The sequence below is a fragment of the Bufo gargarizans genome, chromosome 3 (assembly GCF_014858855.1).
Source record: "Bufo gargarizans isolate SCDJY-AF-19 chromosome 3, ASM1485885v1, whole genome shotgun sequence".
Lineage (NCBI taxonomy): Eukaryota > Metazoa > Chordata > Amphibia > Anura > Bufonidae > Bufo > Bufo gargarizans.
Window position 1 is genome coordinate 69,346,471 of NC_058082.1, and position 25,522 is coordinate 69,371,992.

The 25,522-nt window shown below is 43.1% G+C and overlaps 1 protein-coding gene across 1 annotated transcript in view; it reads left to right on the plus strand.

The window, feature by feature from the left end:
* The window catches only part of TRPC4 (transient receptor potential cation channel subfamily C member 4), a 368,249-nt gene that overhangs the window by 288,045 nt on the left and 54,682 nt on the right, over positions 1-25,522 (plus strand). Inside the window, exons 5-6 of the mRNA XM_044285283.1 lie at positions 18,001-18,140; positions 22,466-22,791. Coding sequence (XP_044141218.1) covers positions 18,001-18,140; positions 22,466-22,791 — 466 coding nt within the window. The remainder of the gene's footprint in view (positions 1-18,000; positions 18,141-22,465; positions 22,792-25,522) is intronic.

A 25,522-nucleotide genomic window follows, 5' to 3' on the forward strand; every position in this document is an offset into this window, starting at 1 on the left:
ACCACACACTGGGTGAATACTGTATGGAGGGGGCACTGGGGATCATTATACTGTATGGTGGTCACTGGGGATCATTATACTAAATGGTGGAGACTGGGGGTCATTATACTATGTAAAGGGCCCTCACAGTATAATGACCCCACAGTGGCCCTCTATTCAGAATAATGACCGCCAATCGCCCCCACACTGGGGGTTAAACTGTATGGAGGGGTCACTGGGGGTCATTATTTTAAATGGGGGCTCTGGTGGTCACTATACTAAATGGAGGGTCAATGGGGATCATTATACTAAATGGGGGGCACTAGGGGTCATTATATTGTGTAAGGGGCCCTCACAGTGTAATGACCTCCCAGTGGCCCCCTCACATACCTATCATTGCTGGAGAGCACAGGGGAGCCTGGCGGTCCTGTCATTCACTAACCGCAGCTCCCTGCGCTCCTTCTCTCCTCAGGCCCGCTGCAGCAGTGAGACAGGCGTCATGACGTCACCCCTGGGCCAGGCCTGGAGGAGAGAAGGAGTTGTGCAGTGATGAAGCTAGAACTGACTGGGCCCCACAGCAAATTTTAGTACATCCCCCCCCCCCTTCCCCCAGTGGGTTCACATCACGTTTTTCCTATCGGTTTGATGTATACAAATGTGCAGCACTTCACGTTTTTGTATCCTTCAGATTCCAGTAAAAAATGCATACGTTAATGTATATGTTTTTTTACAATAGAACTGTATGGTGAATGGACGCATCAGTCTGAGGCATCTGTTAATGTATACATTTTTGGTATGTATGAAATGGATGGATGTGAACCCAGCCCTAGTGTCAGAATAAGCACCAGAACACAGCGAGCAGCGTGGCGGAGAGGGGAGGCCGCCATGTACTGACAGAGCGCTACCTGGTCCTGGTGGTCAGGGATGAGGACTGTGTTTCCCAAAGATCATTTTCTACTGGGAAATACAGGGCACAGTATAATACACTAGAATCTATATAATATAAAGATATTAGCCCTACCCCCGAATAATAATATAATTAGGGGGTCATTTATTATATAGAAATACGTCTATATTAGGCGTATTTCTGACACAGATGTGGCGCAAAGGTCCTTATTATCACAATCTGTATATTTTCCCGCTCATGCCAGGTCTAAAAAAAGTGGCGTGGGCAGGGAAGGCGATACAGTTATGACCATACAGTTTTAAAACCACCATACAGTGACCAGATAAAAGGGTATAGGAGGGCACAGTACAGGGAATAACTTAGGGCACTATACAGGGTGAGGTAGGAGGGCACAATGCAGGGTATAAAGGGCACAGTATGGGGTGAGGGGCACAGTACTTGGTGGGGGGCACAGTCACATGACCCTGTGACGTTAGAAGGTCCTTATGGTGAATGCGGTTCAGATGCCACCATAATGAGAGGAGTGAGACAGGGGCCCTGGATGGACAGGAAAGGTGGGCACAGCAAGTAGGTGGAAGGGGGCTCTGATGGGGATTCATACAACAAGTAGTGGCAGGAGGTCTCTTAAGGGCTGCAATAGGAGATAGGAGGATGGAACAGGAGCTCTGGATACATGAGGGAGGAAAGGAGACAGCAGGGGCTCCATGAGGATGAGATGGGACAGGCTATGGGGGGGGGGGGCAGGTGTCATGGAGGCAAACTGCTCAATGAAACAGTAAAACAGCTAAATAGAATGAAGCAGCATCCATCAGAAGATCGAAAAGTCCCCTGCTCTTGTCCCACAGAGAAGAGACAGTCACAGTGCAGACTCACTGACAACCTGTCTTCACACTTCTGCTCCAGCCCTGCCGGTCTCTCTCCTCAGGCAGCATGTCCTGTGTAGAAGGGGCCTGTCTGAGTCTCTGCAGCAGCCGGTCTCATGTGACTCAGAGGGCCCTGCGTAAGTGAAATGACAGCAATGAGAGTTTCCATCTGTATTGATGGAAGTGCTCATAGCAGCTCACTGGGCCCCCCCAGGAACATTGGGCGACAGCACTTGCCCGGGTTTGCTGGGTTATGACGCCGTCCCTGGTTCTGGCAATGTCCTGGAGGCTGTCCTTACATTTCAGCCATTCTGATGTGGACTTGCAGTGACAGAATTGTCTACTATTGCACCACTAGATCCATGATGTTCCCACTCAATGGAATTCCACCTTGCATATGATAGAGCATCTGTACAAGCAGCATAATGTGGTGAATGATTTTGTCATGCACCAGACCACATCAGTGGGGAACATGTGTTGTTCCAAGGTCAGGCAGTGGTAGCACATCAGAGACGCATGTCGCATACTCAGACCCTCGAGGAGGCTACCAGATTTGTCAGTAGGGATAACTGCGGCATCAAAAATGCCATCTCCCTTATGGTTATCATAGAGCAGGCACTCACGCTGATGCAACAAAGGTTGGCGGAAGAAGAATAGCTTCCACATCTTGCTGACTGCCCTGTAGCTTTTGGTGACCCACATAGAACAAGTCCCATGGAGGAGGAAGTGGAGGAGGAGGATGAGCAGGTGGAGGAGGTTGCTGGTAGAGGAGCAAGAGGCTGACAATGACACTGTTCATGATGACTGATCATCACAGTGGGGACAGAACCAAAAATAATTAGTTGCCATGCTTTTGAGCATGGCAAGTCACATGCTCTCTTGCTTACGTAATGACAGGGGTATCCTTACCATCAAGCAATCTGATTACTGGATATCTATGCTTTTAGATCCTCTTGCTATCAAATCAAAATGGAGCAATTATTCTCTGTTGCCAAATTAACAGGATACACTGTGTGTGCATGTGCACCTTGCCACAGATTTCAGTGAACAGATGCCTGCCACCTACATATATGACCAGGAGGCCTCCCTTCTCCCTCTGCCAAGTCACTCACCTTCCTCCTTCTTTTCTACCAAAAGCACCAGAAGCCACAACAGCCAGATCAGTATCATCAACATCTGCTGCACCAGGCTGATTGACGCAAATCAGCAAACAGAGATTTATTACCTAGGTAACCAGGTTCAGTCCTACATACCTGGACTTGGCCTTTCTACAGCACATACTATGTTCCCTGATTCAACTTCTGGGCAGGCAGTTAGGAACAGTAGCCAGACTGTACTGCCTTGTCCAGCCTCCGGTGTCATTTTAGAAAGGGTTTTCAGAGCAGCAGGTCCACCAAAATGGACAAAGTTTTTCTCCAACAGTGTGCAAAACATCACTTTTGTCGAAATGAATGAGGCATTGAACAATAACGATTTTATACACCTACTGATGAAGCCAATGAATAAATCTTTAATTGCTGGTGGTTGCTATTTATCACCAGCCCTATCACATCACTGCAGATAGCTGCATGCTATCATGTTCTGTACCTTATGGCTGCTGCTGCCACCATTGCTGCTGCTACTCCTCTCTTCTAATGCCCCTACTGCCACTTCCATTACTACTGCACAGCTGTCACTACTACTACAACTATTACTACTACAACTAATATTACCCCTACACAGCTACACACACATCTACTTCCTTGTCTGTTTCATGCTGTGCTGCACAACTTACCATTTCCCCATCCACACTGTACTGCTGCTGTTCCTAAACAAAAGGGATATTTTTCCAGGCTTGTTCAAGTCATAACAAGCCACTGATTCTTCTGACAACTAACACTTGTATGTGTATAAATACGGGCAGGTATCCTGCTCCCATTAATGCATGATTTTTGGAAGCTTGAGCAGAACAAGCTACTGTTTCTCATGACATTAACATGTGTGCATAAACAGGAGCATGGATCTGCCCCCATTAAGGCATAATTTTTGGAATGAATGTTGAGAACAAGACATTGTTTTTTTTCTCATAACACTGTGTGTGTTTAAAAACACATACACCCCTAATAAAGGACACTTTTCTTGCTATAGCGGCCATTGAGTTAAATAGCTTAAAAGGGGGAGGGGAGAGAAAGACTTTTTTAAAGAGAATTATATAGAAAAAAATATGACCCAATTTTCAGACCATTTAGATCACTTTTAGTTCATATAGAATGGATTTGGCCACAAATCAAATTTTTTAAACAATTTGATGAATCACACACAAAATGAATTTCAAGAACTTTGTTCCTCTCTACTCTGCATGTAATTACTGTGAGTGTCCAGATTTGAAGCAGTGGTTTAAATGGATTGTCCAGATTTTTATAAGTTTTAAATTCTTTCCGCCCCCTCCCTGCTGAACCTGTAGAGTGAATCATACTTACCTGCTCTTCACTGCTCAGTTCCAGCTTCTTCAGGCCACAGCTTTCTTTGGCGCATTCCGGTTCCCACATGTTATGGACACTTCATGTAACTGGGTCAAGTGCCGCGTGAGGACATGTCACCATTGTAGCCAGTTGATGGCTGCGACAGTGCATGTAATCTTTGTCAGTGTCGGAAGTTTACATAGCGCAGACAGCAGTGGACCAAAAGAGCTGCAACTGCGCGATGGGGAGCATGTAAGTATGCTTGACTCCACAGGTCTGGCAGTGAGTAGAGTTAATTTAAAACCTTGTAAAAAACTGGAATGTTATTACTGCTGAAGGGGGGAGGGGATGCAAATAGGCAAATAGTATGACTGATAGTGGAAGAGTGCTTTGAGCTGTGAATATGATTTTAGCTCCAAATACAGATGTGTCCCATTTTGCCGCAGCTCTAATTTGGATAAGAACTGCTGTTACTCATGAAGCCAATTCAATAAAATATTGCCACAAGTTAGCAAAACCTTTGACAGGCTGCAGTACATAACACAACCACTAGATGGCCTTGCATAAGCTTAGCCTTGTAGGACAGACACATTGCCACACTGTTTTGAAAAGCTGGTCGTTTTGTGACACAAAAATCAGGGCCTATCCATCCACATAGAAAGGTAAGGAAGGAAGGAATGACACGTCTGTATGATTACTCTGGGGAACTCTGGCTGATTTGAACTTTAAATATGATTATTGTGTGGGAATCTGAGCTGTGAATTTGATTGCAGTGGGGGGTCTGAGCTGTGAATATAATTATTGTGGGTAATTATGTTAATGAGGATATGATTACTTTTGCGACATTCCATTCATGTTTCTTGGACAGATAACAAGTTTTATTAATATTTTCTCTCTCAACTATATATCTGCTCAGCTCCTCCTATTCTATAAATTGCCGCTCGCAGATCAGACACTATGTTTAATGTTGTAGGTTCCCTTTAACTTCAAATCATTCCATAGATGCATGACAAATTGAACTGTCATAAATTAGTTGAACTTGGCTCAACTCTGACGTGGCACAGGGAATTCATAAATAAGGGCGGACATTTTTTAAGATTGGAGACTGGTGTCTTACACAACAGTGTTAATCTTCCCACCTTCCTACCTGCTCGCCATCAGATGTGCCACAATTATTAAGAGACACACATATCTCTTAATAATTTTGGGGCATCTGTGCAGTTTCATGAGCCAGAAGAAATGGCAAGAAGAAAATACACAGGGTATGAATATTTGATGCTAGCTAAATTGGTATCTCTTCTTATAAAATGTTTAATAGTTAATACATTTCCCTAGCAACACAGATGGTCTTTTTCTTTCTTTCTTTCTTTCTTTCTTTGGATGGATGTTTATTTTTTTTAAATAACCTTACAGACTATATTGTGTCAAACAATTCAGATAGCACTCCAATTTTTTATGATGCTTAATAGATTTTTATTGGCCGGACATGGTGGTACACAAAGCAATGTTTCGGGCACATAGGGTGCCCTTCATCAGGCTGATGTTCAAAAAATAGAAAAATAGGTACATGTAAGTATACAACAATAGAAGAAACATGATTAATAATACTTTACATGATTGGTGGTAAAAAATATATCAATGTAATGGATCATGTCATGGATCCATGGATTTCAACACTGAATATCTCCAGTAGGTATTTATACGAAAATATCATTGGTACATATTTATCCGTAATATTCATCAATACATTTCATCAATACATTTCATCAATAATTCTCATCAATAATTTCATCAGTGATTTCATCAGTGATTCACTATAGAACATCTGGTACAAAAGTGACCACCAGGGGGCACTAAAGTGCTGAAGCATGATTAAGAAACCAATAGTGGAGGGATATAGCTACAAAGTGAGCAATACAGAGAAAAGCAAAGAAAAGCAAAAACTGGCAAAGATTGAGACACAAAAGGGAGAGGACAGAAGCCACTTAGGACCAGCCTGCAGTAATAGGGATAAAAAGGGGTAAAACAGGATTAGCAAACAGTGTCCACTCGACCACGGAAGGAGTCGGCGCTACTGGGACGTGTTGGGCGTCATGTTAAATAAGCAGGAGGCGATGCCGGTTGGTGCTGGAGTGGCGTAGGCGCATGAGGCTGCCAATGGCTGCGCACACATGTGTCAGCCCTGTGGAAACCGCCCACAGAGCGTAGGTCGGACAGGGAATAAGAATTTAGCATAATTATAACACCCATTTAATGTATACAATAGTCTTTATTGAGTCCATTAGGTTGCAAGGTGTAACTTCAGATGACGGATCCATGCCATTTCTCTCTCCTATAACTGCAGCTCACGGTTACCACCCTGCCTCAAAGGGGGTATCTAGTCAATGACCTGAAAATGCAATTGACTGACGGCATGTTTATAATCCATGAAGTGTTGAACCAGAGGGGCATCTGTTTTTTGGGTACGTATGTTGGATTTGTGTTGGGAAATGCGATCTTTGATTTTTTTGGGTAGTCTCACCAACGTATCCCAGTCCGCATGGTCATTTGATAAGGTAAATAACATAACTGGTGAGACATGAGAGGTGTCCATTTATGTTGTATATTCTACCGGTGGTGGGTGATAAAAGGTTGGGCATTTTGTGATGTTGCCACATTGTGCACAAGATAGGCACGGGTATGCACCCTTGTTGATTGTACCAGTGATCGTGCTTTGTATAGTGTTCTTTTTCTTGGAGCCAAGATCAGCCCAGACAAGTTTGTCCCTGATGTTTCTCACCCTCTTATAAGACATGAGTGGTTTCTCAGAGAAGATGTTTGGGAAATTACTCGACAAGATGCGTCAATGTTTATATACAGTATTCTTAATCTCCTAACTCAAATGGGAGAATGTAGTGACACATGTTATGCGCGTGTTCTTGCGGTCATGTTTGCTGAATCTGGGTGCTAGTAGGTCGGTTCTAGGGAGATCCTTTGTCCTATTAAGATGTTCCTGGAGGACATGATTTGGGAATCCTCTTTTGAGGAATTTGTTAGACATGGCTAACAGTCGAGAGTCTATGACACTTGTATCTGACACTATACGTTTCACCCCCATGGTTGAACTTGATGGACATATATAACTTCCTGAGTAACAAATGGTTCTTCCTGTTGGAAACCTAACCCCTTTGTCACAACCATACAGGCAATTTATATACTTTTACCAGTTAATCATGGTCTTCGACGTCTTTTCTAAAGACCAAAACATTTTTCTTTTTCTAACCCCTTTGATTCAGTTGATTCACCGAACTTTGACTAGAAATTTGATTTGTTCTGAATTAATTTGCCACAAATCGCGATAAAACAGTAAAGAAAAAGTTGTCCAAATGGCTCCTTAGTGGAACAAAATGAACAAATAGAGGCCGCGCCAATAAAGTAGTGGGAGAAAAATAAGTTATTTTATTCCATGTTGTGGCAGTCCAAACACATGCTTTTTAATCCCTTCTGTTAGCTGTAGATTTACTGTGCGTGAGTATTACAGGACAATGTTAGCGTCAGGTCTAATTTATTGCCGTGGACTAAATCGTGCAGTACACCAAGAATCAAATAGTGGCCCCATGACAGAGTAGGGAGGGTATCAGCAGCAATGGCAGTGACAATAGCGGCCCCATGACAGAGTGGTGGTGGGGGAGGCCAGTAGCAGTGGCAGTAAGGCTGTGGTCACATAACTGTTTATTTTTCCATTATTCTGATCCGCTAAAAGAACAGAAAGCTTTAAAAAAAAAATCCTATATATTTTTTTTTTAAAACAAGCAAGCAAATCCTGTATTTTGAGCATCCATTAAGCCTCTTTTAGACTGTCAGTATTTGGTCAGTATTTTGCATTAGTATATGATAAGTAATTGTAAGTAGAGATGAGCGAATCAAAGTTGACGAAGTGGAATTAGATTCGAATTTCAGTAAAAATTCGTGTTAGGCCTCATGCACATGACCGTGCCGTTTTTTGCGGTCAGCAAACAACGGATCCACAAAAAATACTGGGGACCCAAATTGCCATTATACAGCTCTGTAATTCCAACAAAACCATTCTTGTTATTGGGGTGCAAGTGCAGTTTGATACAGCCATTACAGGGTTTATAATAAGGAAATATTTCTACATCTTATTTGCCCTTGTGCGGTGCAATTATATGTTCTAAAGCATTTTTTGGCTAGTGAGTAGAGTTGAGCGGACACCTGGATGTTCGGGTTCGAGAAGTTCGGCCGAACTTCCCGAAAATGTTCGGGTTCGGGATCCGAACCCGATCCGAACTTCGTCCCGAACCCGAACCCCATTGAAGTCAATGGGGACCCTAACTTTTCGGCACTAAAAAGGCTGTAAAACAGCCCAGGAAAGGGCTAGAGGGCTGCAAAAGGCAGCAACATGTAGGTAAATCCCCTGCAAACAAATTTGGATAGGGAAATGAATAAAAATAAAAATTTAATAAATAAAAATTAACCAAAATCAATTGGACAGATGTCCCATAGCAGAGAATCTGGCTTCACGTCACCCACCACTGGAACAGTCCATTCTCAGATATTTAGGCCCCGGCACCCAGACAGAGGAGAGGTTCATTGAACTTTGGGTAGCCTCGCAATATAATGGTAAAATGAAAATAAAAATAGGATTGAATGAGGAAGTGCCCAGGAGTCCTATAATATATGGTTAAGGGGAGGTAGTTAATGTCTAATCTGGACAAGGGACGGACAGGTCCTGTGGGATCCATGCCTGGTTCATTTTTATGAACGTCAGCTTGTCCACATTGGCTATAGACAGGCGGCTGCGTTTGTCTGTAATGACGCCACCTGCCGTGCTGAATACACGTTCAGACAAAACGCTGGCCGCCGGGCAGGCCAGCACCTCCAAGGCATAAAAGGCTAGCTCTGGCCACGTGGACAATTTAGAGACCCAGAAGTTGAATGGGGCCGAACCATCAGTCAGTACGTGGAGGGGTGTGCACACGTACTGTTCCACCATGTTAGTGAAATGTTGCCTCCTGCTAACACGTTGCGTATCAGGTGGTGGTGCAGTTAGCTGTGGCGTGTTGACAAAAGTTTTCCACATCTCTGCCATGCTAACCCTGCCCTCAGAGTTGCTGGCCGTGACACAGCTGCCTTGGCGACCTCTTGCTCCTCCTCTGCCTTGGCCTTGGGCTTCCACTTGTTCCCCTGTGACATTTGGAATGCTCTCAGTAGCGCGTCTACCAACGTGCGCTTGTACTCGCGCATCTTCCTATCACGCTCCAGTGCAGGAAGTAAGGTGGGCACATTGTCTTTGTAGCGTGGATCCAGCAGGGTGGCAACCCAGTAGTCCGCACAGGTTAAAATGTGGGCAACTCTGCTGTCGTTGCGCAGGCACTGCAGCATGTAGTCACTCATGTGTGCCAGGCTGCCCAGGGGTAAGGACAAGCTGTCCTCTGTGGGAGGCGTATCGTCATCGTCCTGCCTTTCCCCCCAGCCACGCACCAGTGATGGACCCGAGCTGCGTTGGGTGCCACCCCGCTGTGACCATGCTTCATCCTCATCCTCCTCCACCTCCTCCTCATCCTCATCCTCCTCGTCCTCCAGTAGTGGGCCCTGGCTGGCCACATTTGTACCTGGCCTCTGCTGTTGCCAAAAACCTCCCTCTGAGTCACTTCGAAGAGACTGGCCTGAAAGTGCTAAAAATGACCCCTCTTCCTCCTCCTCCTCCTCCTCCTCCTGGGCCACCTCCTCTTCCATCATCGCCCTAAGTGTTTTCTCAAGGAGACATAGAAGTGGTATTGTAACGCTGATAACGGCGTCATCGCCACTGGCCATGTTGGTAGAGTACTCGAAACAGCGCAACAGGGCACACAGGACTCGCATGGAGGCCCAGTCATTGGTGGTGAAGTAGTGCTGTTCTGTAGTGCGACTGATCCGTGCGTGCTGCAGCTGAAACTCCACTATGGCCTGCTGCTGCTCGCACAGTCTGTCCAGCATGTGCAAGGTGGAGTTCCACCTGGTGGGCACATCGCATATGAGGCGGTGAGCGGGAAGGCCGAAGTTACGCTGTAGCGCAGACAGGCGAGCAGCAGCAGGATGTGAACGCCGGAAGCGCGAACAGACGGCCCGCACTTTATGCAGCAGCTCTGACATGTCGGGGTAGTTGTGAATGAACTTCTGCACCACCAAATTCAGCACATGCGCCAAGCAAGGGATGTGCGTCAAATTGGCTAGTCCCAGAGCTGCAACGAGATTTCGCCCATTATCACACACCACCAGGCCGGGCTTGAGGCTCACCGGCAGCAACCACTCGTCGGTCTTTTATTCTATACCCCGCCACAACTCGTGTGCGGTGTGGGGCCTGTCCCCCAAACATTTGAGTTTCAGAATGGCCTGCTGACGTTTACCCCGGGCTGTGCTGAAGTTGGTGGTGAAGGTGTGTGGCTGACTGGATGAGCAGGTGGAAGAAGAGGAGGAGGAAGCCGAGAAGGAGGAGGTGGCAACAGGAGGCAAAGAATGTTGCCCTGCGATCCTTGGCGGCGGAAGGACGTGCGCCAAACAGCTCTCCGCCTGGGGCCCAGCTGCCACTACATTTACCCAGTGTGCAGTTAGGGAGATATAGCGTCCCTGGCCGTGCTTACTGGTCCACGTATCTGTGGTTAGGTGGACCTTGCTACAGATGGCGTTGCGCAGTGCACACTTGATTTTATCGGATACTTGGTTGTGCAGGGAAGGCACGGCTCTCTTGGAGAAGTAGTGGCGGCTGGGAACAACATACTGTGGGACAGCAAGCGACATGAGCTGTTTGAAGCTGTCTGTGTCCACCAGCCTAAATGACAGCGTTTCATAGGCCAGTAGTTTAGAAATGCTGGCATTCAGGGCCAGGGATCGAGGGTGGCTAGGTGGGAATTTACGCTTTCTCTCAAATGTTTGTGAGATGGAGAGCTGAACGCTGCCGTGTGACATGGTTGAGACGCTTGGTGACGGAGGTGGTGGTGGTGGTGTTGGTGGTACATCCCCTGTTTGCTGGGCGGCAGGTGCCAACGTTCCTCCAGAGGCGGAGGAAGAGGCCGAGGCGGCAGCAGCAGAATAGGCCGAGGCGGCAGCAGCAGAAGAGGTAGCAGGGGGAGCCTGAGTGACTTCCTTGGTTTTAAGGTGTTTACTCCACTGCAGTTCATGCTTTGCATGCAGGTGCCTGGTCATGCAGGTTGTGCTCAGGTTCAGAACGTTAATGCCTCGCTTCAGGCTCTGATGGCACAGCGTGCAAACCACTCGGGTCTTGTCGTCAGCACATTGTTTGAAGAAGTGCCATGCCAGGGAACTCCTTGAAGCTGCCTTTGGGGTGCTCGGTCCCAGATGGCGGCGGTCAGTAGCAGGCGGAGTCTCTTGGCGGCGGGTGTTCTGCTTTTGCCCACTGCTCCCTCTTTTGCTACGCTGTTGGCTCGATCTCACCACTGCCTCTTCCTCCGAACTGTGAAAGTCAGTGGCACGACCTTCATTCCATGTGGGGTCTAGGACCTCATCGTCCCCTGCATCGTCTTCCACCCAGTCTTGATCCCTGACCTCCTGTTCAGTCTGCACACTGCAGAAAGACGCAGCAGTTGGCACCTGTGTTTCGTCATCATCAGAGACGTGCTGAGGTGGTATTCCCATGTCCTCATCATCAGGAAACATAAGTGGTTGTGCGTCAGTGCATTCTATGTCTTCCACCGCTGGGGAAGGGCTAGGTGGATGCCCTTGGGAAACCCTGCCAGCGGAGTCTTCAAACAGCATAAGAGACTGCTGCATAACTTGAGGCTCAGACAGTTTCCCTGGTATGCATGGGGGTGATGTGACAGACTGATGGAGTTGGTTTTCAGGCGCCATCTGTGCGCTTTCTGCAGAAGACTGGGTGGGAGATAATGTGAACGTGCTGGATCCACTGTCGGCCACCCAATTGACTAATGCCTGTACCTGCTCAGGCCTTACCATCCTTAGAACGGCATTGGGCCCCACCATATATCGCTGTAAATTCTGGCGGCTACTGGGACCTGAGGTAGTTGGTACACTAGGACGTGTGGATGTGGCAGAACGGCCACGTCCTCTCCCAGCACCAGAGGGTCCACTAACACCACCACGACCATGTCCACGTCCGCGTCCCCTTACTAGATGTTTTCCTCATTGTTATGGTTCACCACAACAACAAAAATATTATTTGGCCCAATGTATTGTATTCAAATTCAGCTGAATATAAATTTGAGGCCTAGTATTTAGGCGCTGGGTGACCGGTATGGATTTACTAACAGAATTAGACTTGGAAATGCACAGTAGCGTGTGTGTGAAGTTATTCTGAATGACCCTATGTGCACCTTGAATATTATATACCCTTTTAGGGATAGATTTCAAATAGCCCATGATATAGCAGAAACCACAAAATTATGAAATTGCTAAATTGGGAATTGTATTTCAACCCAGAACAAAAAATGTGCTTTGACGGACACTAAATAACTTGCCCAGCCACAACAGTACAGCGGTAACGACAGATTTAGCGGGATATAAATTTGAGGCCTAGTATTTAGGCGCTGGGTGACCGGTATGGATTTACTAACAGAATTAGACTTGGAAATGCACAGTAGCGTGTGTGTGAAGTTATTCTGAATGACCCTATGTGCACCTTGAATATTATATACCCTTTTAGGGATAGATTTCAAATAGCTCTGATATAGCAGAAACCACTAAATTATGAAATTGCTAAATTGGGAATTGTATTTCAACCCAGAACAAAAAATGTGCTTTGACGGACACTAAATAACTTGCCCAGCCACAACAGTACAGCGGTAATGACAGATTTAGCGGGATATAAATTTGAGGCCTAGTATTTAGGCGCTGGGTGACCGGTATGGATTTAGTGACAGAATTAGACTTGGAAATGCACAGTAGCGTGTGTGTGAAGTTATTCTGAATGACCCTATGTGCACCTTAAATATTATATACCCTTTTAGGGATTGATTTCAAATAGCTCTGATATAGCAGAAACCACTAAATTATGAAATTGCTAAATTGGGAATTGTATTTCAACCCTGAACAAAAAATGTGCTTTGACGGACACTAAATAACTTGCCCAGCCACAACAGTACAGCGGTAATGACAGATTTAGCGGGATATAAAGTTGAGGCCTAGTATTTAGGCGCTGGGTGACCGGTATGGATTTACTGACAGAATTAGACTGGGATATGGCCAAAAAATAACCACACTATTGCTGGTTAAATGCACTTGGTGTGACAGCTTGACCAACCACACTACTGAGGGTTAAATGCACTTGGTGACGGGCGCAGCTTGCCCCTGATGTAGTATATGGCCAAAAAATGAACAGACTATTGCTGGTTAAATGCACTTGGTGTGACAGCTTGACCAACCACACTACTGAGGGTTAAATGCACTTGGTGACGGGCGCAGCTTGCCCCTGATGTAGTATATGGCCAAAAAATGAACAGACTATTGCTGGTTAAATGCACTTGGTGTGACAGCTTCACCCTGATGTAGGCTTTAGCCAAAAAACAACCACACCATTGAGGGTTAAATGCACTTGGTGACAGGCGCAGCTTGCCCCTGATGTAGTATATGGCCAAAAAATGAACAGACTATTGCTGGTTAAATGCACTTGGTGTGACAGCTTGACCAACCACACTACTGAGGGTTAAATGCACTTGGTGACGGGCGCAGCTTGCCCCTGATGTAGTATATGGCCAAAAAATTAACAGACTATTGCTGGTTAAATGCACTTGGTGTGACAGCTTCACCCTGATGTAGGCTTTAGCCAAAAAACAACCACACCATTGAGGGTTAAATGCACTTGGTCGCAGCTTGTGCTGGCGCACCACAAGACACAAAATGGCCACCGATCACCCCAGAAAAAAGTGACTGACAAACGGTCTGGGCAGCCTAAAAACAGTGAGCAATTGAATTTCAGCAGCTCAATGATGCACAGCTGCAGATCGATCGATTAATCAAGTCCTTTGGAGGAGTTAATCTGCCTAATCTCGCCCTACTGTCGCAGCCGCAACCTCTCCCTACGCTAATCAGAGCAGAGTGACGGGCGGCGCTATGTGACTCCAGCTTAAATAGAGGCTGGGTCACATGGTGCTCTGGCCAATCACAGCCATGCCAATAGTAGGCATGGCTGTGACGGCCTCTTGGGGCAAGTAGTATGACGCTTGTTGATTGGCTGCTTTGCAGCCTTTCAAAAAGCGCCAAGAAAGCGTCACAAAAGCGCCAAGAAAGCGACGAACACCGAACCCGAACCCGGACTTTTACGAAATGTCCGGGTTCGGGTCCGTGTCACGGACACCCCAAAATTCGGTACGAACCCGAACTATACAGTTTGAGTTCGCTCATCCCTACTAGTGAGGAAAAACAGGGCTTTTTAGCCATTGTGTGGTGAAGTGCGAAAATTACACTTCACTAATACAAATTTCCCCTTTAAATGATAAAAAATGCTGTTCACAAAATGCTGAAAAACGGCTGGAGCATTCATCAAACCAAAAGGCATAACCAAATTCTCAAAATGGCCCTCAGGGGTATTGAAGGCAGTCTTCCATTTGTCTCCTTCTCTGACCCTGACCAGGTTGTATGCCCCTCTTAGATCTAATTTGGAAAAAACTTTAGCCCCAACAATCTGGTTAAACAGGTCCGGGATCAGAGGAAGCGGATAAGGGTCACGAATTGTGATACTGTTCAGCTCCCTGAAATCCAGACAAGGTCTTAAAGAACCATCTTTTTTCTTAACAAAGAAAAAACCAGCGGCAACAGGTGACTTCGAGGGTCGTATGTGTCCTTTTCTCAGACTCTCAGAGACATAAGCACACATAGCGACCCTTTCAGGTTGGGAGAGATTGTATAAACGAGATTTAGGCAGCTTGGCGCCTGGGATGAGATTAATAGGGCAATCGTGCTCCCTGTGCGGGGGCAAATCCTGAACTCCACTCTCAGAGAAGACATCCGAAAATTCAGAGAGAAAGGATGGTACAGTCTTAGTAGAAACCTCAGAAACAGATGTCGTGAGGCAATTCTCTCTGCAAAAGTCACTCCAACCATTTATTTGCCTCGCTTGCCAATCAATGGTGGGGTTATGTTTAGTGAGCCAGGGTAGCCACAACACTAGAGGAGTAGGCAATCCGCTAAGGACAAAACATGACACGTCCTCAACATGAGCATCACTCACAATTAAACGGATATTGTGAACTATGCTCTTTAATGATTTCTGAGAGAGTGGAGCGGAATCAATAGCAAAAACAGGAATATCCTTTCCCAAAGTGCATACCTGGAAACCATGAGTTATCGCAAATTGATTATCAATGAGATTGACAGCTGCTCCACTATCTACAAAAATCTCAAAAAAAATGTTATTGCTCTCTAGCGCCACCCTGGCAGGCAGGACAAAATGGGAACTACAAGCAAACGGAAAACCTTCAATTTCCGCCTCAACCCTGCCAATTGTAACAGATGGAACATTTTTAAAGGATTTTTTCCTTTTTGTTTCTTTATTACTCCCAAAAAACTGCCTGAATCTCCTAGAGGGACAAACATTTGCCAAATGATTTATACCTCCACAACAAAAACAAACCTTCCCATGCGGGCTGAATCTTCTATTGTCAGAGGCAATCAACCCCAGCTGCTTGGGCTCCTGCTCAGAAGGGGTTGATAGCGACTGAGACCCCTGCGCACAGAAAGAGACCGCTGCACTGTCCTGGGATTGAGTATGACAGGAAGGAGTGATCTCTCTTCTCTCTCTAAGACGCCTGACAATACGAACGGCCCGAGACATAGCAGAGTCCAAGGAAGTAGGCCTCTCATGAAAGGCAAATGCATCTTTCAATCCCTCTGAAAGACCATGGCAAAATTGACTTCAGAGTGCAGCATCATTCCAACCAGTATCAGCTGCCCATCTCCGAAATTCTGAGCAGTATATCTCTGCGGATTGTTTAAGCTGGCATAACAGACGTAGTCTAGACTCAGCCAAAGCAATACGATCCGGATCATCATATATCTGACCCAGGGCTAAAAGAATTCATCCACTGAACGGAGGGGCTGTGTCCCCACCGGCAGCGAAAAGGCCCACGACTGAGTGTTACCCCTGAGCAGCGATATAATGGTCCCCACCCTCCGTTCCTCATCACCAGAGGAATGGGGAAGAAGGCGAAAATGGAGTTTGCAAGCCTCTCTAAAACGCACAAAATTCTCACCACCCCCGGAGAACGTATCCGGGAGCAAGATCTTAGGCTCAGAACAAACTCCATGAACGCAAGCTGAACCGGTCACTTGAAACTGAGAAAGAGTCTTACGGAGATCAGCTACCTCCAATGAAAGACCCTGGAAGCGTTCAGTCAAAAGTGAAACCGGATCCATGCTTGAGACGGTTTTGGCGGTTTATAATGTCACGGAAGGTGTACAGGAAACAAGACAACACAAAATGAATATACGACTCACTGGATCCAGTTCATACTTGAGTTATGTGGTCAGTTTTGGCCCTGTGACTTCCCAAATAAGTGAAGTGTGCAGTGATTCTAAGAGCGACGCCTGTCATCTGCATGTCATACTGACTCACAGTATTATTTCAGTACCAAAGCAGACTCCCTATGCGTGTTACTGCAAGGCACAGTGTTTGACACCACTATAAAGGCTCTCTGCAGCCAGGAAATAGCTGTTTTTAACATGATTTGCCGCAAATAAATTCGGATCGAAACACATTTTTTCTAAAAATTTAGTGAACCTGCCGAATTGAATTTTTGAAAAATGCACTCATCTCTAGAAGCGAGCTTAAGATGCTACATCGGAAGTCGCTTAGCTAAAAACCTTTTATGACTACTGTACGTCTCTGTGCAGCATTAAAATGTATGGGCTCTGATGAGCCAAAATCAATTATTCGTGAAATTACACGAGGCTTCCTTGAATAACTTTGGTAGTTGACTTTTAAAGTGGAAAACCACTTTAAAACTTGAAACCGAACTTGGCTTCAGTTCCAACTTGTACCTCAGAATGAAGGCCTAGGTTGGTTCCAAATTTTAAAGGGGTTCTGCACTTTCATTTAACTCATCAGCTTGTGATCGTCCGACACCGGGGCCCCCGCCGATCAGCTGTTTGAGAAGTCAGCGGTGCTCCAGCATTGCCGCGGCCTTCTCACTGTTTACCGTTGGCCCACTGACGTCACGACTAGTATGAACTAGCGTGGGCGCGGCTAAGCTCTATTCAAGTGAACAGAGCTTAGCCCCGCCTACGCTAGTTGATACTAGTCGTGACGTCAGTGGGCCGGCAGTAAACAGTGAGGAGGCCGCGGCGCTGATTGAGTGCCGCTGCCTTCTCAAACAGCTGATCGGCAGGGGTCCCGGGTGTCGGACCCCCGCCGATCAGAAGCTGATGATCTATCCAGAGGATAGATCATCAGTTAAATGAAAGTGCAGAACCCCTTTAAAGTGGTTTTCCACTTTAAAAATCAACTACTGAAGTTATTCAACCAAGTCTCACATGAATAACTGACTTCGGCTCATTGCAACCCATACATTTTAATGCTGCACAGAGACGGATCTGCTTTATCAGTTCATCTCAACTCTGTTCCCCTGAATGACGCTGAGCTGCAATACCAGACAGGGCAAAGAGTAGAATTTCTGCAAAATAAAGAAGCAAGGAGCAAACCTTATTTTTTTTTATTTTTTTTCTAGTCTCCTAACTCCCTAACCCTCTAATATATAAGTTAATATGGGACACTGTTAGTTTTTCATGTAACATGCTTTTCATCTGTGATTGGTGGAATAATATACTGAATTATTAAACAGTATTTATGCTCCTTTTTATCCAGGTATCATATGGGCTGAAATCAAACAGATGTGGGATGGAGGATTTCAAGATTATATCCATGACTGGTGGAACTTAATGGATTTCGTCATGAATTCATTATACTTGGCAACTATTTCATTGAAAATTGTTGCATATTGTCAGGTACAGTTGAGATATCATTTTAATAAATTAATGTCTTCATCCTTCGGTTGCTAGCAAGAGTAGATTTAACCAGTGTTTCCATATCCTTAAAGAAACTGTCTGGCCCAGGAGTCGGCAGAACCAATGGTCATTTCCTGTGGCCAATAAAAAAAAAACTCACCAAGCCACTTCCTATCCGGTATGGGCAGCAAAACAGGAACAGTGGGATCATGGACAGGTGAATTCTTTGAGTATTTTTAATTGGCCACAGGCTAAGATGACCATTGGGTGCGCGTGATCCTAGGCCAGACAACCCTTTTAATCCTAACTTACATTTTTGATTTTGCACTCTCTAATATAGATTGTTATTTGTGTCTTGCGGTCTTCAAGTTCTCAGCATATAATCAATGAATGGGAACATATTCGTTTCCATAGGATGAGAATCTGCCCTCATGTGATGGACATACAGCTTGTTACAGCAAAGTGTGTCTGAGATCCCTCATGTGATGAGCTGTGAACTTGTGTGATCATCACTTGTAGAGATGAGCTAAGTAAGGAAAAATTTGATTCAGCTGCTTCACCGAATTTTACAAAGAAATTCGATTCATGCCGAATTACTTTGTCACAAAGAGCATTACTTTGTATGTAGGGGGCGCAATTACGGGGAACAGCGATTGCGCCGTCACCTGTAATTGAAACCTTTAGATGCCAAGTTCATCGCTGATCGCGGCATCTGAGGCTACAATTGTGGGCTTTCGGGGGTTAATCTGGTAAAAAAAAATACATTCTCACTTTATCCATTTGCTCGCGGAGAGGCCGTTGCGGCCATCTTCATTGAAGGCAACGCACAAAATCTCGCGAGGTAACATGATGACATCTTCACGTCACCACGCCTGGACAGTGCACTGGCATGGTGACGTCACACGTCACCCCAGTCGAGATTTTGCACGGTATCTTTAATCAAGATAGATAAGGTGAGTATGTGTTGTTTTTTTACCAGATTGAGTGATTGAGATGAGTATGGGTTTTGTAATGCACTGTAGAGGGGATCAGATGCTTAAAAGTTGATGTCCTACAGTGGGGACATTTAAAAAAAAAAAAAGAAGAAAAGTGTTTTTTTTAAATAAAAAATTTAGTTTTCAGCAAAAATAACAAAAAAGTGTTCTTTCCCCTCATCAAGCCATATACAATAAAAAAATTGAATTGCAAAAAAATAGACATTAGGTATCAATAGTGTCGATGGCAAATATTCAAATTGTGAATTTTTATCACAAATATTGTCACTTCGTGAATTTGCGAATCTTTAGAATATAGTGCTATATCTTTGTAATCGTGAATATTCTAGATTTTTTTTCATCAGTACCCATGATCCCTCACTGCTTCTTGCTTGTGGGCCAATGAGAAGGCTGCAATATCTTTGACTTAGGAGTAGTGTTGATCGCAAATTTGCGTATCACAAATTTTTATTGAAAATTTTCCAATTGTTGATTTTCGCAATCAAGAAAATAATGACTGGAGATCACGAATCCTTGAATTTGTGAATATTTGACGAATATTCACCCAAATATTTGCAAAATATAGTGAATTTGAATATTCCCCCTGCCGCTCATCACTAATCCCCAAGTCCATAATGATGGGCTGTATAAAAATATTATATGATCTAACCCATCAGATAAACACCATAAATAAAAAAAAACGGTCAAAACGGCATAATAGCGAGCGGTAAAAAAGTACTATCTATGACAAAATGGTACCAATAAAAACATCTCATCCTGTAAAAAATTAACTCAAATACATCGGCAGAAAAATAAAAAAACTTTTTTTTTTTTTAAATGTTTTGTGTAAAGTGGCAAAATGTAGAAAAACACTATATAAAATTGGTATCCCTGTACTGACCAGCAGCCTTCTCCAAAGGCTAAATAAAAAGAGATAAAAAAAGTCATATGTACCCCAAAATAGAACCAATGATAATGCTCCATTGACAGAAATATAAAATGTATGGTTGTTAGAAAATGGCTGTACTATTCTCCAGAGTCTGATCGATAGCAACATGGTATCAGAAACCCATTCCACTAAAATCTGGTCTCCAAAAACCATATGGTGCTCCTTCTCTTCTGAACCCTGTGGTTTGCTAAAACAGCAATTTACAACATTTGGGTTGTTGCCGTGTTCATGAGAATTCTTTACAAAATTTGTGATGCTTTTTCTCCTCTTCCTGCAAAATCAGCCCTCCAAAAACCATATGGCGCTCCTTTCCTTCTGAGCCCCGTGCCCATACAGCAGTTTTCGACCACATAAACACATATTTCAGGGTAATCAATAGTGAGGTTTATTTTGCTGTTAGCCCTTGCCGCCTTACAGGAAAAAATGGAATAAAATGTAAAAAAGTTAAATTTTCCTTTAATTTATGTAAAGGGTTAGGCTACTTTTACATCTGCGCTTACCCTTTCCGCTATTGAGATCCGTCATAGGATCTCAAAAGCAGAAGAAAATGCTTTTGTTTTGTCCCCATTCATTGTCAATGGGGACAAAACTGAACTGAAGAGAACGGAGTGCACCAGAATGTATTCCATTCGGTTTCATTGCATTCCCATGACACACACATAAGCGTTGCAAGTAGCATTTTTGATTGCATCCTGGGGTACAGAGCAAGGCGGCTCCGGCATGAAACATAAAGCAAGTCAATGGTGCCGGATCCGTTTTCTCTGACAAAAAAAGAAAATGGATCCGTCCCCCATTGACAATGGTTTTAGAGACCGATCCATCACGGCTATTTTAGAGATAATACAACCGGATCCATTTATAACGGATGCAAACGGCTGTATTATCATAACGTTAGATGTTTTCTTCCCCCTCTATCCTCACTTGCAAGGAGAAGAAAGGAGAGAGCAGTGTGAAGCTGCTTCTTACACAAATACACTTGAGATTCTGCTCACAGAACAGACAATATAGACAGGCAGTATGAGTCAGGGGAATTGTATATCTCTTAAGGCAACTATTGTTTGGACTTGTACTATATAACAGCACTCCTTTCCTCTTAGATAGAGGAGAAATTATATCTTCAGCAGCACTAGAGGGTCAAACAGTGGATTAAGGAGAGTGATGCTTGCTGGGGAGGGAAGGGATCTAATTGCTGCCAAGAGGGATTTCATAGATGATTATGTAATCATGTAGTTCACATGAAGTCAGCCGAACAGGAGAGACTGAAATCTTGTCTACAAAGGAGAGTAAGTACAGAACTGGTGGTAAAAATAGTTATAACAAGACACAGATATTCATAATTAAAAGGTTCAAAATATATGAATGCAACCAGGGGCATAGCTAAAGGGGCCCCATTCTGGGCCCCAGTGCAAAATCTATAACAGAGCCCTCCCATCATGCACTTTCTATAATACCAGAAACTTCTTATGAGGCACAAGGGTCTTTACGCCCCCTCAGGCTCCTGGGGCTGGTAGCGACTACTACCTCTGCACCCCCTATAGCTATGCCCCTGCATGTAAATGAGCTGGAATTGAAAAACATCTGATTGCTGTAATATTGCTGGTGAGTTAGCACTATGGGCCAGATTTATCATTAGCTCAGGTCAGAATAATGGAGTGAAAAAGTCCCCAAAAAAGTCCCAAACGCTAAAACTGCTTTTTCTGCTCTGCACTATGCTCGCCAGTTTTCTGAAAGTGGGCGTGTTTTCTTATGTAAATGAATCTCTAGACAGATTTACTAATGGGACTATTTAAAAAGTCGCAAAAAAGTCGCAATTTCACTCCAGTGAGGACCATGCTTATCTTATGAGACTTTTTAATAGAACATGCGACTTTTTCATAAAAACGTGCAAATTTTTCGTAAAGATGTGCGACTTTTGTAAATCTGCTTACTGACGGATAAACTGCTACCGTCAAACCACATTTATTACAGTCTTAAAGGGCCGATCATAAATCTGACTTGGGTAAAATTGACTTTAGCCATATGTGAAAGTGGAGTGAGCTGTCAGAGTCATGATAAATCTGGCCCTATGTGTCACTTATTTATTGAACGTGCTAATAAAATGACAGTAGTTCAAAAGAACCAAGCTATGTATCTGCATTTCCTTTTTTTTTTTTTAAAGATTGATATAGCAAAATAAAAAATTCCAATATCTTTGTAAAGAACACAAGATGACTAAGCTTTAACTGCTGCTCTAACTTCTTATTTACTAAAGTACTGTATAGGCAATTTTAAGATTTTGGTTGAAATCCTTTTTGACATAGGATTACTAGAAAGTGGAGGGGGGTTATATAGATAAATACTGTGTGAATCTGTGGAATTGTTAGGCAATAATCGTATTACTTTTTTTTCTGTTTTTTTTTTAGTATAATGACTTGATAGGATTTGAACGTAAGAACTGGGAAACGTGGCATCCAACCCTGGTAGCAGAAGCGTTATTTTCCATAGCGAATATTTTTAGCTCCTTGAGATTGATCTCGTTGTTCACAGCCAACTCTCACCTGGGTCCTCTGCAGATCTCTCTAGGAAGAATGCTGTTAGACATTTTAAAATTTCTCTTCATATACTGTCTTGTATTACTGGCATTTGCAAACGGATTAAATCAATTATACTTCAATTATGATACAAGTAAAGAAAAACCCATGAGCTGTAATGGCATTCGGTGTGAAAAGCAAAACAACGCCTTCTCCACGTAAGTTATATACCAAAATCTTTTTTTTCTCTATTTGCATGGTATTTTTTATTTATCTAAAAATAATATGGACTTAATCATAAAAAAATAATCACATAGTGCTGTCACTGCAATCACACTGCTATCATCCCTTTCACATGAGCCATGTAATTGTACATAGTGATTGCCAGGGATTTACTGCAATCCATGGTACTTTCATGGTAGGTGCAGTCTCAGGAGTTTTGCCCTCCAAAAATAGCATTTACAATATGTGAAGCATTAAAAAAGGCTATGATGTAGCAGAAACATCACAGACTTACACATGATGGTTTGTTACCTTTTTAGAGATCAATGCTATTTTTGGATGTGTAGTGAACACCGGATCTGGAACAATCGGTGAGACGATCTGTGCGTGAGGGGTATTGTGCTGCTCTCTTTTTAAATATTGTGCAGGAGTTCTGCCCTCATCATCCTCAGGAGGTATCAGCTGTGATATGCAATTTGCTGCAAGGTCCGGGATCAGACTCCGGCAGTTTAACACTGTACATTTTATAATTAATAGCAACCCCAGCATCTAAGTGGTTGATAGAATGAGGGACCTCTATCTGCCTAGCCATAAGCAACCCACAGTGTGATTGTGGTGTGCCAATCTTTACAATAGTGACGAGGCCTGTCAATGGCCTACAGGTCTGCCATATATGGAAGCCCTTTAGACCCTTCCACAGGCAAGGTCTGATAGGCTTGCTATCAGTGTAGAAATGATAATAAATTACTATTACTGTGTATTTTACAAGCAATCGGCTTGCTGCAAGTTTATAGTCCCCTAGTGGGACTAAAAATAGTAAATAAAAATGTGGAATATTTTTGAAAAAATTCATGTGATAAAATGCTCCGTTTTCCCTTTATCTACACTTTTACTATTGAAAAAAATAAAATATACTACACATTATAGGTATCGCTATGTCTGTAACAACTCAATCTATAAAATGATCATTTTACTTATCCCACATGGTGAAAACTGCCAAAAATGAAAACACAGTAAAGACAGGATTGCTGTTTTTGGTCACTTTACCTTCAAAATGGTATAACAAGTGATGGAAAGCATATATTTTCCACTAGCTAGTACCAATAAAAACTATAGCTTGTCCTGCAAAAAAAGGTATTCGCAAAGCTGTCTCATTAGAAAATTAAAAAAGTTAGAATATGGCAATGAAAAATGCAAACGATTTTAATACAAAATGATTTTATTATGCAAGTAATAAAGCATTAAATACAAAATGATTTTATGATGCAAGTAATAAAGCATTAAAAAATATATAAATTTGGCATTGTCATAACCAAATCAACCAGCAGAATAAAGTTTTCATCTTATTTATCCCACCCTCCAAAAAGTTAAAAAAAGCCACCTGAATAAATTTGATTTAAATGTTATGGGCACCCCAACATAGCAGCAATGGAAACTGCAACTTCTCCCACAAAAATAAACCCTCACACAACCTTGACAATGTAAAATGCTAAAAATGCTATGAATGATAGAAAATTGCAATGCAAAATAATAAAATGTTTTATTTAAAAAAGTGATTTTATGATGCAAAAGTAGCAAAACATGAAAAAAAACATAAATTTGGTATAGCCATAGTTGTATAAACCCACAGAATAAAATTTACATATCACTGACCCCATAAAAAATAAAAATGATAGAATAGTAGTTTTGTTCGCCTCACCTCCATAAAACTATTTTAAATTCAAAAATGATTTTGTGCTGCAAACGTAGTAAAACATAAAAAATATTTACTTTTGTATAATATCCACCCACAGATTAAAGTGGGTCATAATTTAAAAACACTAACAGAATTGCTAATTTTTGGCCTCATCTCCAAGAAAATAAAACAATAAGTGATCAAAAAGAAATATCTACCCCAATTTGGTACCAATCTTTTGAGAAGTTAAGTTTTTAAAATGGGGCGATTTATGGGTAAACTTTCCCTGTAAGTTACCTCAGGCTAACCATTACTACAAGCAGATCACCTGAGGGACATCACAGGAAAAGTTCTGGATGGTCCTAAAAACCATTGGAGGTATTAAATGCCTTGACCCCACTCAGCAGAAGCTGGTAAGACAGGCCAGATGATGGTCTCATTTATATTCCCTCCTGTGGATATTGATCACCCATATAAGTGACTGTTGTGATTTATCTAATACATTCAATATCAAGGGGCATTTGGTCTAACTTGTAATGATTTAATAAAGCTAAGTTTTAACATAAGGACATATGCTGTGATAGTAACTACACACCCTGTGATTTGGTTTATGAGATTTACTGTAATAGTAAGTTCTGGAAATTTTCTTGAACATTTTTTAAAATGTTAAACATATCATTGTTTTTAAAAGTATTTTAAACCTTCCCAAAAAAAAAGAATGTGTGAAAAATAATTCCAGCATAAAGTGCACATAAGAGAAATGTTAATTATTAACTATATTGTGATGGTGGTGTCCTGTACCTTGCCCAGACCGGAACTAAATTCTGGAACGGCATTCACAGGAAGTGCCGAAAACAAAACTGAGGCTGTAATTTTATCATAATGTTGTTGGAGTAATTATCAGCACTTCAGAAGATTGAATTGAGGGTTGTTTTTGAGAATAGTCCCAGAGAACAAGGGACTTTTCTAATGTATTGTGATTGCCTATATTTCCTCCTTTTCTGACTAGATTTATTTTTCCATCACATTACACACTACTCGAATAAAGCCAG